We start from the raw sequence: 18,579 nt of genomic DNA, 5'->3' as shown, positions 1-18,579 counted from the left end.
ATAAGGTTTTGGAATCGTAAAATAGATCAATTCAATATTCAATTCACTATTTGTTTCACGGAAGAGCAGGACAGAATCAGAGGAAGGCTAAACAAAAAAAACATATTGTAGCACGCTTTTCCATGTAGGCCTTGCAAAGCCTTCGAGGCCAATAACGCTGGGTTGATATGTCGGCCCATTTCCGCGCACACGTTTGTCTACAGGGTTAGTTAACCTCCTGAATTTCCTGGAATTTGAATTCCATGAAATTCTAGGACCTTGAATACCTGGAAATTCAGGGTTTTTAAGAGCTTTCCTGCAAAACTGGAATTTCAGGATCTTGGTCATCTAAAAATTGTCTAGTCATTATCGTGGTCAGTCTCATTTTCAAAGTGTGGTTTGTGCAGGTATGATCTGTGAAGTGCCTATACATTGTAAGTGTATAGAGCACCTGGCTCAATGGTACGAGACCCACACTCAAACGTGGTGAACAGATGATAAGATAAAAACCCACTATTCAAAAAGCACAAGCATATGGGAACAAAAATGACCAAATTTAGATGTTCCAATCCACAATAAATACTCTCATTTGATTTTTTCAGTCTACCGTAAACCGATCAACGCTGAGGCATATCTCCCATTTCTTTTTGTTTACTGCTAAATCAATCAAAATTGGTCTCGCTCAAGGCCTCTTTTTCCGTGCACTGCGGATCTGCGATGAAACCTTCCTTTCGGCTGAATTTGACCACATATCCAACTCTCTTAGAAAATTGGCTTACCCTGATCTCATTTTGAAAATCGCTATTTCTAAGGCTAAACGTACTTTCTTTAATTCTAAACCTCCAGAAAATAAAAAACATTTCAGAATTCATTGTAGTGCCGTATGTACCTGTGTTGGAAAAATTTCGTCACTCTCTCCCGTTATTGGATAAACAAATCATTTTCACGTATGAAAACAAAATTAGCAAGACTTTGGTAAAAAAAACAATCAGTCTAAACTCCTAAAATTTGACTCGAGCCTGGTCCGACGTTTTTGGCCAAACAAACTCGGGCCCGTTTGGCACCCATGTGGCTACCATCCTAGTAGATTACCAACATTTTGCTTGCCACGACTTAACTTGACATGAATTCCAGTTGCCCTGAAGTGTACGAACCCTAACATTTCATATACATTTACCTGCTACCCGGGTATGGCATAGGTATACTCTCAATACGAAATGTCCAATCTGGGCAAACTGTCATATTATTTTCTAGTTAAACTTTCATTTTTTACTAGACAAAACTTACCGTAAAATTAACCGATCAATTCTACGCAATGCAACCAAAGTTATCGTGCTGCTGTGATCTTAATGCGACCATGGACGTATAAATCAAGTTTATGCGTTAATGATGCGACATAAGATGTTAACCAACTTTTGAGCAACCATCCACCAATTTGTAAAATAAGTACCGGTGTCAATGAAATGCCTCCCCTTACAAAAGATCTCATGGTTTAGGGTTATGGTCAGGGTCAGCAGCCCTGCTATGACTCCACGTATTCGACATCTGACATCGGGGAAGGCATCTGATTCTATAACACCGGTACGAACGTTAAAATTTTTACTCATTTGACATTAGAAACACTGTGTAGCTCCATACACTAGGAAAAATGTTATGTTACGTTACGAATTTCTTAAATTCTCATGTATACTCTTTATTTAACTATTTCCGGATTCTTCAACATGCTCCAGTTTTAGTTCCGAATGACAAAAGACATGTAGCCTAACCTATTTCAGTACTATTAAACATCGGCGTTAATTTCCACTTATCACTTAACCTGGCCCTGAGCATGATATTTTAGGCGCTTTCTGTGTTGTCGGTTTTGAAAATACATGTGTACATATATGTACACAGGTAATTAGTCAAATGGAATAACAATTGCTCACTGTTTTTACATTATCCTTTAAAAGTCTACTCAATCATTGAAGCAATTTACTCCGGATTATTAAGTCTGCTTACAGAATTAAAAACATATAATAAGCATGTAGGGAAAATGAACTCTCAGAATGCATGCTTTTCGGATAAAACAGAAGGTATCAACGCTACTACAATCTACTGCTGTATACAAACTTCATCGCCATCCGAATAATGTAGTTTGGAATGACCATAATGATCAACGGATCCAATGGCGATTATTACCTCGCCTCGGCCTGGCTCGATATTGAGGCTCTATATTAGATAATCGGATATTCATGTGTCCTTCTTCAATCAGTAGATTCGTCGCTGATCATCGACATATTCCAACTTTTCAGTTTTTAGATACGATGAATGGCGGTGCACTTTTTTCCGTCCTAGTAAGTATTTGTGGCACAGTGTTTAAGTTTTGGTAGCGATGGCGCTTTGCATCCAATAAAAGTTCCTCTGCGGTAAAACCAACATCAACATCGTGTACTATTCCCGTTTCCTTCACAGCGCGCAATGCTACCGCATTGTCGTCCTTGGAATTTTCCAAGAATGCATCAGCATCGTGTATGATTTTCTCCAAACGCTTTTTATTCAGCTCACTGGAAACAGTAAAATCGGTTAACGTCCTTTCAACTTTTTCGGCGATATTTTCGACATCGTAGATGTAATCGGTAGGTTTTGACCCCGCAGAAAGTGACAGTCGGGCGCCTGATGCCATGTCTACGTTTGTCTGTAAAACGGGGGCCGTGTGTGAATATGCCAGGATGTGTATTGAGGTATACTGAAATTGCGCTTATATGATTGAAGGAATATCGTTGTAGTTTTTCCCACGCTGGCATTAAGTGTGCATTTCAATCTGGAATACACCGAGGCCATTAACCTACTTCTAACCTTAAGTTTAAAGAACGGGTACGGTATTTAAGGTTTTCTGCAAATGCTGTTGACTGATAAGGTTTTCTATATGGTTAGTCCTGGAGTGAATATTATTATTTTTCGCTTCGTTCTATGCTCATGAAGTCTGTTCGTTGTACGGTTTACCTATCGTAATTAAGTACGAAATGCGTATGCTGGTGTAAAAAATGTTATAACCAGCGTATAATGTTAATTTTTGGTATACCGGTACCACTGTGAGCACTTAAAGTGTTTGACAAACGTACGTCAGATCAGGACACATAATTTGCGAATTTTTTGCTTATGATTGTGCTTTATTTTCTTGTATGTATGACACCAGATGGCGCTGACCTACAATTATCGTGATAAAATGATATTAGGTTAGAGAGGTATATAATAGAACTTGGTGATGACTTAGGAACTAGTTTATTTGAATTTAGGGTCGGGTCCTATATTTTACCTGTGAACAAATTTTCAAACCTTCATTTAGACAGAGCCGATAGAATATGCCCCACTTGTAGTACTTTAGGTGACGAATCCCATTTTCTGTTTGACTATACCTTACTTAACGAACCCCGCAAAAACTATTTGAATTTGAATACCTTTAATACCCTTGATATTCTGAAATCAGACTATCAAGGTCAAATTAGCTAAATTCATTAAACCCAAAAACCCAACGGTCAAATTAGCTAAATTCATTAAGACCGGCTTAGATGTATATAGATCCCTCCAATAGTATATATAGTATTGTAAATAGTTGATGTATATATATTCTGTTACGTTTTCATTCTCTAAATTCTAATCACTTCAGTGTTGTTTTCTAAATATTTGTATATACATGTGTAATAGTTTTCCTCCATATACCATGGAAAGTTGGAGTATAAATAAAATCGTAATCGTAATCGTAACCAAGAGATTATGTACAAGAGATTGTTTTCAAAATCTATCCTTTGTAGATTAATTTTTAGGGAATACAAAATTAAACAATATTAGATTTGAGACTGAGAGTTCGATTAATCAACTAGGTGAAAACTTAATGATAGGCTTTTTAGCTCCGCTGCCACCGAAGGGTTAATGGGTAAGGCGGGTGAGCCGTTGTCGCCCGTTCGTTTCTTCGTTCGTTCGTTCCTCAAAGCCGTTTTTTTATTTGGCCACCAGGGGTGCCACTGGGTGTCCTATTTCTTCAAATCACACAGCAGAGCTATATTAGCCGTTAGGCCCCTAATTGTATTAGTTATGAGGGACTCACCTTTGCCTGTACATACATTCTAACCTTCATCTATCCAGAAATGAAAGAATGTGTCCAACGTGCAACGTTTTTGGGGATGATTTGCATTTTTTTTCTGGATTTAACCTTATCACGAAACCATTCCAAAACCACCCCAACACCACCAGGTTTTCTCAATGAACGAACATCTCTATACAAATACATGGTAAAACACCCCGATATACCGCTATACTCTCTATACCACCAAAATCGTTCTACATCGATGTGGGCGGTTTATCGGATGTTCACTGTATATCAAAAACTCCCGAGTCAAACATACGAGTCAGACTTAGTCGTCCATTTTCTAATATCTTATTCCCTAATGAACCGGTACTTCAGAAATTGACCGATATATGCATATCCGAGTTAAGCGTATCCGACTTATCCGTACTTTACTGTAGTAGGTATCAATCGAATGTTTTGAAATGCTTTCATTATCTGTTAACCATGGTTATAGCGTAAATCCATTTAAATCTAATATAATCGAAATCGTAAAATCAGCTAACTAGACGCTATATCTAAATGAGTAATACTCAGTAGAGGTAAATTAACGGCATTACTACGATAGATTCAACACCTAACGGTTAAAAAACGCAGTCTCTGTTACAGAATTTGAAGCTAACTTTTTAAGATCGTGAGTTAGTTGTACGGTTGCGGATGCGTTGTTGAAATATGATATATAGATTTTGTCAGGATGGCGTTCCATAGTTCCATACCCAATGATTCTATGCTTGAGAATGCAGGAAGAGAATTAATCTGCGACGGCTAAGAATTCCTTCGAAAAGGAAAACCCATCTTTTTCGTTCATTTCGTTCATGCAGAAATCAAACCTAGAATTTCTTGGAACCCATTTTCATAAGCAATGTGTCCAAATGATATCATTCTTCATATTGTATTTATAACCATTTATCATAACAGTAGATATATACTTTAACAGTTCTATTCACAGATATTCTATACATCGATACTACTCGTATACTATACAATCGAACAACATTATCGGTACTTGAATTACATCCAGATTTAAAGGTTCACTGGTTTAAACTTTACTATCATTATATGATACATGTATTTGGTGAAGACTTACGTGTATGTTGACTAATTACAGAACATTCAGATATTATTCTTGAGAGAATTCTAGGTGGTACTACAGTGGCACCTCGTTATAACGAAATCGGAAACAACGACTCATCGGATATAACAAATATAGAATTTCGTCCCAAGTATAAGAAATGATTTGATTAATCCAATACTGGATATAACAAACTATCGGTTTTAATTCTAAGGCCACACCAAAAGAAAACCCCGTTTCTCGGGCCCAACCGACCCGATATTTCGTCGTTCCAACTAATCATTTTCAGAATAAAATTTAATTGCCTACCGATCCTTTTTCAAAATTTTGGGTGAACTAACATTTTTCAAAAATATATATGTGGCCGACCGACTACCAAATTCTCCATTCTCGTATATATTTCCTTCTTCAAATCGTGATGTCGGCACTGAGATCAACATCGTAAGAATATCTTATTACATCGGATTTAACAATTTGATTCTGGAAATGGTGCAGCCACGCTCAGACAACTTTGCTAATCGGACAATGATCAACCTTAGATTGTAAATTCCAGGAATTCCGTGAAATATGTTCAAAATATAGTTCTGTACAAACACCTCGATTTCCTTTTATCATTGTGGTTTACTAGCTGTTAATCATATTCTTGACTAAAGATTTGGTCCAGTAAAAAGTATTTACGGCGACCTATCCCATTTTCAAAAGAATATTCACAATCTTTTTCTATAAAAAGAAAAAAATCCCTGCCTACCCATTTTAGTGATTGCCCAGCCCGAGAAACAGGTTTTTTGGTGTGGCCTTACAACGAACATATTTTCTGGGCCCGTGAAGGTTCCACTGTAGAACTGAATTCCGTTGACCCAAGCGTAGAAAGAATGTTGTGGAAAAAGCGATGGGCAGGATCATTCTGTACTTTGGCTAAAAGAACAACCGCACTTCCGGGACAGTAATGTTTGTCCATCTTTGATTATACATGTACACCAGTCTTCGGTTAAGTATACAAAGGTAAACCAAATTTCATTTCGCGTTGATACATTTTGGTTAGGTTAAAGTCTCATTTACTAAGATGTAAGTCACTAATCTGCCCGTGCCACTATTCACCGTGATCTACGCTTGGGCCATTATACGTCTACGGATATAGTCTAGAACGGTTGAATTTCTTCACCAAGTCGAGATATCTCACTTAGCAAAAAATCAATGTCGCATTTCTCTGAAGCTGGGTTTGAAATTACCATTCTGAAGAAATTCGGAATTTCTCCGAGAGGCTGATAACCGACCATTGTGGTTCCTTTTTCCATCATCATTGACTTTATCTTAGGCGCAATCTGAAATTATTTAAGAGACTTTCCATGTCAAAATTGCTAGCCCCTATAAGTATAGATAATTTCTGCACAAATAATTATCCTAAAGAAAACTTCCTTTATGGGCAGCACATCAATATTTAGCACCAAACTTGTAAGAATTTTACAATGAACTAAAAATTGCACGAGCGACTAACCCTGGTGCCCATGAAGTGTCATAATGCGCTTAAAATACAAAATGGCGTTTGTTCTACTGTAGTCTTGTAATACTTAGTTGCCGCAGCCAAACAAATCGGAAAAATTACGATTGGGTTTTCGGCGAAAAGCTGAAAGACCCTCGGCCTATTACAGGACCCAGCTTGGAGACGAATCGGAGTTGGGAAATGAACCAACCTTAACTTGGAGTTAACTCCCACAACTGTAAAACTGGATTCAGGAGAATAACAATAGGGTTCGCAGACTAATTTTGAATATAGTTTAACCATCAAAATTTTGAGAAATAATTCTATCCCAGTTCCACAGTCTGAGTTAGATTTATCTTTCGAGTTGAAATTAGTTTATTCCCAATCAGAATTCATAACTGTGGAACCGGATCGAGGACGCTTCCATACCTTATTAACTTTGTCATCCTTCAATTTTCCTTGTGGTATTCCCTTCAGGAATTTCGGTATATACCAAAAGCATACGTTAGTATATTCAGGCTAGAAATAAAATATTTGTTAACTCGTACAATTACACATCGATGTAACTATACTTCGGATTCCAGGACAACACCCGTATCTGTATAATTTTCGTTTTGATGTACTTCGATCATCCGATCTCCGGCAAGGATTCGAATCTGATGGCATCAATACTCAGCAACGGCACGAAACCCTGCCACACTACGGGTGCGCATGTTTAGCGCTAGAAAACTTGCAATACCAATCACATTGCCGGTATTCTTGTCAAATACAAGTGAAATCGGTGAAATTTGCCTTGGAAAATTTCACCGATAAACCGTGAAATGGAAAACCCAGGCTGAATTGAAATGTGGCTAATGTGGTATAGGGTTTCGTGCCGTGGTGAGTCGCAATGCCATCAGCTTCGAATCCCTGCCGAGGAGGATGCTTTTTAATAATCAATAAAATCAAGTCAACACGCGGGACAAACAATATAGAGGGCTATCATCTATACCAAAAAACTAAAATAACTAAATAAGACTATTTACATGTGGAAGACGATAAAATATGAAAACTGACAATTTGATCTTCAGCCCTATTAGTTACTTGCAAATCTCGATGTACTTAATAAGGCAGCCAACAAAATCAACCCCACACAGTCGATTGCCGGTTCAGGCTGGGTGGAAGATTGTTTACATGAACCGGAACCGAAATTATGTACTTCGATTGAAGCAAAATGTTCTGTAAATTCGACCGATCACTCAATGTAAATCGATTTCCTTATTCCACAATTACACCCCTGTTTCATTCCCGGCAGGTGCAGTGGGTTTCTAAGGGACACCATATCAAATCAAATCAAATAAATCAAATCTAGAGACCAAATAAATAAGAGGGGCAATATCTGTCTTAGGACTAAGTACACGACTACACAATCATGTATATAAAATATTGTGAAGAAAAGGTAAAAAAATGATGAAGTCAATGTGAAATCTCTTTTATATAAGATCAGGCGCTTATTTTCGTGCGCGAACTTTTTCACAGTGCACGTTTGTTGCGTGAAGGGGAATTTATTGAAGTTTGTTTGAGCTCATTAATGATCTTTCATACCTCATCCAAAACTAGTTCAAAGCCCTCCAGCATACGAAGACTGTCTCTCAGATACCTGGAAGATAAGAAACTGAACTATCAGATCCAATTAGTCTGTGATGCCATGGCTTTCATCGTGATCAAGGAAATTGATCAATCAAATATTTCTTTAAGATTCTTTTTTGTATTGAGATACATATACATGGTGCATTATGCAGATGTTACCTTGCCAAGTCAAATATCCGATTTATCTGTGATTCAAATCCAGATTCGCCCTGGAAATAACACGATAATGCATCGTCGAGTTAGTTACAATCACAGTTTGTCACGTCTTAATATGACGAAAGCTACGGTAGACCTTAGAATTTAGTTTAATCGCATTTAATTTCTTTTCAAAACGCCAATAATTTTGCATTTCAAACGTTCACAAATAAAACTGAAAATAAACGTCAACGATGTTAACTCCATTCCAAGCTGTACCTTTTTTTCTCAGCACACCTTTCATGCTGGGTGATTAATTCCCTATTCATAAAAGCACAAATATAATTTCCCCATACATTTCTACATTTACAAATGTGCAATACAAGTATTGGTATTCGTAGGCTTTCACTAAGACGAAAGCTATGTTTCAGGGAAATAAACTTCTTATTCCATAAGATAGATGTCAAACGTACCACATATAACTAAAAGCGTCGTTTGACGGTTATCAGGGTTCAAACGACTGTATGATATCCGCACGGGATCAACCTATAATTTGGTTCATTAACCGCATCGGGTGCTTTAACATGTCCGTATGAAAATGAATGATTTATATTTGTCGCAGGAAATAAAAGGGAAGAATTCGATATAAATCGCTATTTCGTGTTTTACGCGAACAATATTCAAAAGCAAGAATAAATATATAACGCATCACTTTTTTAGTATAATCTGTGCTAATGCTTCCCAGATTTCTACATTTGATAAAGTAAATCAAGCTTTTCCTACCTTCGCTCTCCACATGAGCCAAAGTTTGAATACGTCATTATGTCTCCCACATTGGATTGCTTTGTCACCGGTGTCATAGCTGGTATCATAATGTTTGTCTTGTTGGAATAGATAGTCAGCGTGCATTGAGTTACAACTTGCCAGTATATTCTAATGTAAAATAGAGGGAAACGGTTAAACCACTAACACCTCGAATAATCATTGACCTATCTCACGAGAATTCGTATCACTTGTAATAGAATTTAGCAAAATAATTCTTTTCCAATAACAGTGGGTCGTATTAAACTATTTTTTGATGATAGACAAATAAACAGAAGGTCCCATCGCTCGTTCTACAATTCACTTGTATCGAATAACATTACTACGGTTTCCTCGTGTAAGTGGATATCTTTTTCAGAAGAGAGAAATTCTCGAAATAAAGCCCAACGCGTACACAGTTGAAAATACATGTTTCACACGGGAAAAAACAGTATTTTTGTGTTCAAATTTCAACCCCTGACAATTTTGTATGAAGCGACGTTGGACAATATCTGGCCTAAGTCCGATATGCGGCATCATATTGCGATGCTTTACGAAATATGAAAGCGCAGTAATATGGAATAGAAAGACGTTTTATAAAATTAGATCCTCAATAGGTGTATGCCGCGATTACACGAGCATTTCGGCCCGGAAGAACTGTTCACACGAGCAGCTAGAATGCCAGGGATCCGGCCCCAGCCAAATCTGGCCTACTTGGAAAGCGCGCTCACACGCAAATCACTCACTCGACACTTAACAATGCTAAGTGAGTCACTTCCGTACCAGTTGCTATTCAAACGCAATATTCGCCCCGTGCTAAAATTTGGTTCGGACCTGGTCCGACGTTTTTGGTCGGGCCAAACAGGCACAGGCCCATTTGGTAAATTTTAGCAGGAGTAAAATGATAGTGTGTGAATTGCACCTGGTTCTGGCAGTTGACCTTTGCTTTTTTCTCGCGCTATGAAACAAAGAAACGGGCAATGTGAAAATTTGGCCCGAATTAGCAACCGTAAATCTTATGATTATCTACGTACGCACTGGATTTATGAGAAACAATGAAAATAATGAAAAAATGGCAGTTAAGGGCATATGAAAAGACTGACACTTCGGTTGTATTAAACAGATCAACAGTTTGCCACCGCTTCTCATCGTTTACTCTAGAGCTGTCGACCGTCAACGGTCAATTGCTTTAACACTGACCGAAGAACGCAGTAAAAGCTAATGTGACGAACGTTGTCAAAATTCGCTCAACTCATTGAACTGAATTTTTATGATACCGAACCCATACTTATTAATCATCGTGGTCATATAACATGTTATGAATTACATATTTGCAATTGATTGTAGCTACGAATTATGCGTAGGCACCAATATAAAGAGGTTACGTGTATAAGATTCAATGTCTATCGCCCTCTGGTGGGGAGAAAAAAATAAGCGTCATCGCTGTTCCATGTGAGGTGATGTTGTGTTGTCTATCATCAAAAGCCCATCGTTAAATGTAAGAGGATAATGTTAAAGACCCCTTCCCAAAAATATACCCATCACGAACTTCAATCAAAAAGCCAAAGGATCCAGAAGCTACAGGGTTCGGAATTCAGGCCAACCTCGTTGTCACAAAAAAGATCACGGGTCATCTTGTGTACGATCTACCCACACGTATGCAACATCAAGATGATTGGTCTTCGGCATTTAGACTTAAACTTTTCGTGCAAGATGTCGAGGGCATCGATATTTCTATGAACATTGCTAACGTAGCACAGCACCAGACCCTTTCTAACCAGTACTGCTGTTTACTTTTACTGATCACAGTTTTTTTCTTTTAGTTGATGATCCCGAATTAGTAATGAATAATTTTCTGTATATTTTTCAACTGCTCAAAATAAATTTCCAACGCGTTTGCAAATATCTATATTTGGAAAAACCATAATTCTGAGGCCAAAGTGACTAAAATTTTCAATCAAAAAATCAATTATTTGCAAAACAGATCAAACTGTATATGAAAATATATGTATGTGCTCAATCAACGAAATGTTTTTTATTCTTACCTTGTCTTTCACTAATACAGCTGAGCATTGTAAAGTTGCCCCCATCATCTTATGAGGATTCCAAGTGACCGAATCCGCCCTGAAAATAGAGCATACGGCATTTACGTACGTCATATCGTAAACAAACACCTTTTTAAACAATCATTTATCGAGATGATTGGTAATAGTGAGATAATCGTAGTCACTATTTATATGGCCGGAAAAAATGGTTAGTAATTTGCCTGAAAATTAGAATAATTGAAATATTAATGTCGAAGTCATCGCATTCTTATGCGCCTACCTTTCAATACCTGCTGTCACATGTCTGTGCTTCGAACTCAACAATACACCACCACCCCATGCGCACTACAAATAGATACGGTCCAAATATAACGTACGCTTTTCTTATAAGGAGAAGCCATTGCAGTAACGCATTCTATTTCTATGATTCGACTCGAATCGGGAAAGAATCTTTATTGACTTTTTCGGGGATTCGGTGGCAATTCTTATTAAGGATTCTCCAGAAGTAAAACATATTCGTCAAGATAAACACAGCAACCGTCACAACAACACAATCTCCCGGCCTTCTATGTAGGACAGGATCCCCCTCCCAAACTCCAGTTTTAAACGCTTACTAAGCCGCACTTCGTTAAGCCTTGGTTCCATCTGGGAACAGCGTCCAGAAAAAAATGCGAAATGTTAATGGGTTGAAAATCAACGTATCAAAGATGCACAAAAGAATGCTGGCTTAAAACAACTGTATTTGGAAATTCTCTGAAGTTCTTTGTACCTATATATTCTTACAAAGATTACGTATATTCAATACCCTTTAGAATGTCATAGTGCTAGTGAAATAGAGTCGATGACGATGGTGTACAGTTAAGTATAATTGTCGCTTGGCGGTAAAACGTTTTGAAAGGTGTCACAGCCAGTCTATAGCGCGAATTAAGTCACGAAAGACGTGCTACAAAGAAATCGCACGCTAGAATGTTGATACACTTTCAGCGCCACCGAAGAGGTTCTTGCGTAGAGAACCTCTACATCAACATATACCCGAGAAAAATGAAAAAAGCGTGAATTTGCAAAATATCGCATCGTACGTGCGTAATAAATAGCAGTGATATGTATGAAAGATAATAAAACTGTAGGCTGAAATACACGTGCGTGCAAATCGCTTATTTACCAGAGAGCTATTAGTGAAATTATTGTTTGTCACTAATGGTAATATTCTCATCGTCAATAACTCACAAAATTCAATCTAATCACGATAACCTTTGTAAAATGGGACTTCGAAATCAATCTTTTTGCTTTTGAGAAACTTACGTCAACATGCATCCAAAGATTGTACCGTTCGCAAATTTCTGCAATGGATTTGATTGGATCGAATGCTCCTAGAACCGTTGTACCAGCTGTACAACTCACAAAAAACGGGGTGATGTTGTTCGCTTTCGCCTCTAGTATCTTCTCTTCTAAAACATCGGGGATCATTTTTCCTCTAAATAGATAAGTAGCGCCGAATTTAGATATGAATCAGTACCGGGTACCATACGAATCAGATAAAAAGGCAAGCATAAGCATTTGCCTTCGAGCCTTTGACCGTCGAGAAAACGAACTGCCCATAAAATCAGTGACGCAACGGGCATGTAAAATATTCAATTCTAAGATAAATATTCCAATTCTTACCTTTCATCACAAGTTACAGTAATGACACTCTCCGTGCCAAATCCTAGTACTGCTCCAGCTTGTTTCAATGAAAAATGACTCTGAAATGTATGTTAGTTGCTGTTACGTCCCGCAGTCCAAGCGTTAACAATTGAAATTATATAAATAGTTGTTGGATTCGATGCATGTATCATCTGATCATCTTTTTTTATGATATATAGGTGTACTGTCAAAATCAAACATTTACCCGTCAAACTTTCGCATTTCACTCGTCAACCTTGCATATTTTACTTCGATTTTCTTAACCCGCCAAGACTACATTCAATTTAGGCATTTTGACGAGCAAAACAACACAATTAACGCATCAAAACCGATCTCCGATATACTCAAAAAAACCTAATCGCTATCATGGTTTATCGTCAAAACTAATTCATTTGACGCATCCACAATCGGTATGTAGATATTCTGTCAAAATTAAAGCATTATACGTATCTGATGCGTCAAACACTAATGTTATACTGTCGAAATCAAAACACCATTAATACGTGTCATACGTGTCAAAATAAGTTTTGACGAGTAAAATATTAAGTTTTTGATCTTGACAGTGTATTCGCGATATCGTGTTGATATTCATATCAAAATTAAAACACCCTATGGCCTGACAAAAACGTATTTAGTTTGATTATCTACGCATCAAATAACGTATGTGTACTAGCATTTCGGATTTCAACGCAATATCGTAATGTCTAGAACAATTAATGTTTTAGGTGATCAGTATTTCCTTACGGTGTACATCACCAGAAAATACAAAGATACGTCTAACCAGACTGCAATTTGTGTTCGACACATTTATTCACAGGAAATATCGATACTTTACGTCAGCACATGTTTCTGTCACCTCGGGCTTCATATCCGAGAATATATGCAATTTGCTTCACCAAATGTGTCATTGATTAAACTGCTACTTGCTTCAGATTTTCGCTTTGATGAATTATCGTGCATTCACGTGAAAGGGCGGGCAGTAAAATGTTGGAAAACATTCCGACATCTGATTGATCGTAGGAAGCTTACTTCCTTTATTGGGAAATCCTCTTGCTATAAGTTAAAGTGCTTGGTGACATGTTGAAATGTCCCGTAAATCGACAGATTTAATCACAATTTTATCACAGCTTATATTTTCGTTGAATAAAGATGATCGTCTCCACCGAACTGCTCGTTAAGTGACTTACGTAGTATGATATCGAAGAGTTTGCTATTTCTAATTAAACAAACCTGTTCACTCGTAAAAATACATATTCTTGGAATTGCCTTCATACCCTTTACTTTACATTCTGGGAAGAACTTGTGACGTGCTGCATGAACCGCATACAGATTCGATATCGCACCCCCTAGAAAAAAAGTTAAGCTCAATGTATCGGATGTTTAGAGCAAAATCAATTTGTAGTTACCAGAATGATTCACTTGGAGAAATCCTTTGCAGTTACCCACCTGGTGCAAATATTCCGTCACCTTCTTGCCAGCCTATGTATTCTCGCATTTTCTGAAGTGTCACTTCTTCCATCAACGTAAAGACTGGTGCGATCTCGTATGTAAACCTGGAAATTCAGATGTATGTACATGTATTTGTTAAAATTTCTATTTGTATCACTGGGCACTTCTTGTTCAATTACTTACATATTAGTATTGGCTGTAGCCGTTAGCCATTCTCCCGCGACGGCAATCATATCCAATCCGCTCGAAAGCTGGTTGAAGAATCTTGGATGCCCTGTGAAATTGTAAATATTAATCTTGTAATATTCAATGAACATAATTGAGTTCAGCGTTACTCCTTATGGCAAACCTACCAATCAAGTTTACATCGCCATAAGAATGATTTCTATTGGATACGTACGCATTAACTTGAAACGCTTTTAATAGCGTTATGACGAATTTCGTAACTAAATTTACTTTGGGTGAAAAATTAATCAAATGCAATATACTTGACCGAGAGGAATAATATGAAGATGGCAAAATTACAGCCCTTATTTTACTTGATCTTAAAAGTCCTTTGATACAATAGATCATTCGACTTTACTGTACAAAATGAATCATTAATCATTATGGCATAAGAGGTATTACGAACACATGGTTTATGAGGTACCTAACAGATTGACACCAATAAACAGCATTAACTCAGCATTATCAAATTTTAAACCTGTTATTTCAGGAATACCACAAGGTTCAATTCAACGATCCCTTTTATTTCTATTGTATATTAATGATATCACAGATGCTTCAAAAATCTTAGACCTGAAAATATGAATTCATCGCATGGATAGCTTTTTACAAATTCAGATATCGATAATTCTTCATTCAGTACGCAAACATTGTATTAAGCCTAAGATTTCTCAAATTTCCAGATCAGTGATGTGATAAAGTAGTCGCCTTTGGTTTAATAAGCCTAGAATATATTGGCCTAGGTATGGAAGTTTATTGTCATCTAAAAGGTATGATATTTGAAAGTTATTAATCTACGATCAAGCAAAATCAATTCGTACTCGGTGCAGTTTATGAATTACGTATAGAAATCTACATTGACGATCAAAAAATAAAATTCCAGTGGTACACTAACGTTACGGATAGAATGCTTCTACTCAGCTCCTAGAAGATGGGTAAAAGCACGAGATTTGTGTGTATGGTAAATTAAGAAATACGAACACAATCCTATTCTATGTATAATGTTTTGAATCACATTGTGAGATGCGCCCCTGAAGGAAAGAATGTGTCGTGTAAAGTGATCAAAGATGTAGATATCGTCTTGCTGCAGTTTTTCTGTTCTATTGTAAGCTTTTCCATCTTGTAAGCTCCCTATCTGGTTATTGATATACCTCTGTTTAGTTTCGCCAACATCTTCCTTTAGGAAGACTCGTTATTGATTTCCTCCCCCGGGATCCATGGCACAGCCGGTAAGAGGTTCGTGGTGGTTTTGTCGAAGGATGGTTTCATCATTATATTAGGGAATGAAAAAAGGAAATCATTCCAAATATTTTGAACAAGCTTTATCTAAGGCGAGGAGAGTGCGACTGAATTTCGATTGCATTTCAAAATATGAATACATTTATTATTGGCATTACCTGCCTGCATTTTAGAAATGTATTTGATTTATTTTGTTTTACAGGACATTGGCTGTATTGCGAACGAAACGGCCATTCTGAGACGAATAATCGCTTAAGAAATAGTATCTCTAGAAAGTCCTTTGCGAGGCGATTAGTCCTCATTTCGGCGCATGTTAAGTGATTCTATCCGGATGACAATCCTTCTTGAGAAATTCACAGATGGTTTCATATCGATCGTTACGCATCCCAGTACGCCGACGAATATCAGCGAACTTCAAAGTTACACACTATATACATAATGGCAGTTATGCTGACTGAATCGTCATGAACATCTTTCAAAATTCACAAGTTGGCAATGAATTTAGTAGATTGGAGTAATCGGTAGTTGAAATTCGAATGTGAGAATAAAGAATCTGTGACAGTTAATTGCAGACAGTAAATCGAAGACATTATTAAAGCAGAGGATAGTTGAGAGTTGCAGGGAAACACTCTTTAAGAATATCAAATCCACTAAAATTCACTTATGATACACATGTATTGTCATTGCAGCGATATATCTTTCTGGGATTTTGCACCTGCGTCTATGCGAATAAAATGATTACGAACCTGTTTTCACTCCATATTTCAACGTTTCTTTGCAGTCGCTAAGGACCTGTTCGAGGTCGCGAGGGGTTTCGGGAATCTCGAGGCAATGGTCGAGGGCTTCCTTCAACTGGTGCGGGTGATGGAAATCCAGTACCTTTGAAGAACGGTCATTCACTCGTTTTATATAGTCGATAAGAATATCTACTACTTCGGTTAGGAACTCGACAGTTGTGTCAGCGCCATCGATAGCCGGATATAATTCTGTAACGAAACAGAGATTTTCAATTCTAGATAGCAGTGTGGTGAATAAATCTGAAACCGTGTAGGGGAAGCTGGAGATGGAATGTTTCTTGAAAATAACACAGGTTATTCAAGCGTCATCAGATTAATGACCGATACACTTCTGCTGTGTGCGTTTTATGAGAGCCCTCAAGTTGCGACAATTAGATGTAAGTTAATGATTATACATACTTCAACTGCTGGATGTGCGTATTAGATCACGACTACCAAAAAGAATTGATTGGTTCGTGCGTTTCCAGAATTAATGATCTAAAACTTGAGCTAACGTTTTTCTTGCGATGCAAACGACATTTTTGATTTAGCATTACGTACTATCAGCGTAGTACCGGTATCTAGAATTTCGTAAAACTATTTCCCGGTTAAACGCGACACAAAAATGATTTCGGCCTCATAAATTGAACTCAAATTTGCCATGAACCTAATTAGAATTGTTTATTGTTTGACTTATGCCTAACTACGATGCGCTTATATTTTCGTAATGATGTTTGAACAAAAGAACCGATAACCATAACAAGTGCGCATAGGAATCATACCCGGTGTCATTGTACCTTATGCTTGTCGGTTTCAATACCGACAAATGATGAAAGGGGTTGACATGCGTGCCATAGCATTAGCCTAGTTCACACTAAATAATGCACCTGCTCCAACAGATCAATATCGCATTGTATGTACAAATATTATAAATTGAATCACTCACAATCCCTCGTAATTGAATCACAATCCCTCGTGATTTCGGTTTTTGTACTTATTTGTTTATGTGTAGCTACTAACTTTCAAAATTTACATAATAAAATAGGTCTTTATTAAGTAAGTAGTACTGTGAACGAAAATTCAGAGAGATTGTTTTATTCATTTTGTATATACGTATGTATTTTAAATCTATATTTTGGAAATTTTTTTCGAAGAACAAAGATGATTACCTTTATCTTTGCAGAATATATTCCAATTGTCAAAAATTATGATTAGAATATTACGTACGTACTGAAGTTTACTTATTCTTACAGATATATTCTCAAACATTCATATAACGAAATAATCAAATATCGCTGATAAAAAATAACGTAGATACCGTTATGACTACGTGAAATATAAATATTCGATTTAGAAGTACATTGTAATATGCGATCAAAGAATAGCAATCATTTCAAAGTATTCCACTTCATTCGGACGTAAGTATGACAAGAAATAAAGGACATTAAACATCGTTTGATTTAACATACCTCTCGCGTACGTTGATTCAAATCTGGACCAATCCGGTTCAGATTTCTCATCTTCCTCAGTTTCGACTTTGAGTTTCTTATTTTCCGTATCCTGGTTTTCAAGTATTTTCCCGCAAATCAGTTGAGCAACCTTCCTCGACTGATCTTCTACAGAAGTATCATTGATTGTTAAAAGGCCCATATCGAAGGACATACTTGCTGTTTTAGATTTGAAATATTCCTTCTTATTCTTATTCATTTAAAAGGTGACAGGTATTCCGCTGATGTACTGGAAATAGTGATTGAATACAACGACGAGATGTGAGTGCAATCTATTCCCACTCATTCCGTGATACTTTCTTATCCAGCTAAGAAAAATCATTGGGAGGCTAACGATTGGCTGAAACGCAATCGCTGGTAGAACAAATTGGCATAAATTTCGTAGTAGACACAGGCTGACTTAACTCCGAGCAAGCACCGCAGATCGGAACTAACGATGAATTATGAAATATCAAA

At 37.2% G+C, this 18,579-nt stretch overlaps 1 protein-coding gene across 1 annotated transcript; it reads right to left on the bottom strand.

Moving 5' to 3' along the window:
- Positions 1-6,217: 6,217 nt before the first annotated feature.
- Positions 6,218-18,277, bottom strand: LOC141906734 (glutamate decarboxylase 1-like). The gene is made up of 14 exons (XM_074796041.1): positions 18,085-18,277; positions 16,586-16,825; positions 14,559-14,649; positions 14,373-14,479; positions 14,157-14,272; positions 12,906-12,985; positions 12,546-12,717; positions 11,524-11,588; positions 11,244-11,322; positions 9,181-9,330; positions 8,422-8,471; positions 8,218-8,272; positions 7,063-7,152; positions 6,218-6,475 (listed from the first exon to the last, which is right to left on the bottom strand). The coding sequence occupies exons 1-14, from the start codon at positions 18,275-18,277 to the stop codon at positions 6,293-6,295; spliced, it is 1,671 nt and encodes a 556-aa protein (XP_074652142.1). The 3' UTR covers positions 6,218-6,292.
- Between the last annotated feature and the right edge of the window lie 302 nt (positions 18,278-18,579).

The sequence above is a fragment of the Tubulanus polymorphus genome, chromosome 6, assembly GCF_964204645.1.
Source record: "Tubulanus polymorphus chromosome 6, tnTubPoly1.2, whole genome shotgun sequence".
Classification (NCBI taxonomy): Eukaryota; Metazoa; Nemertea; class Palaeonemertea; order Tubulaniformes; family Tubulanidae; genus Tubulanus; species Tubulanus polymorphus.
This window is presented reverse-complemented; position numbering and strand designations above follow the sequence as displayed.

What these genes read in the sequence shown, in the direction of transcription:
- LOC141906734 (XM_074796041.1), bottom strand. Translation starts at nt 18,277, where the DNA reads ATGTCCTTCGATATGGGCCTTTTAACAATCAATGATACTTCTGTAGAA. An exon ending in TGAATCAACGTACGCGAGAG is followed by an intron (nt 16,826 to 18,084) that starts GTATGTTAAATC and finishes GTTTCGTTACAG; the next exon opens with AATTATATCCGGCTATCGAT. An exon ending in ACTGTAACTTGTGATGAAAG is followed by an intron (nt 12,718 to 12,905) that starts GTAAGAATTGGA and finishes TTATCTATTTAG; the next exon opens with AGGAAAAATGATCCCCGATG.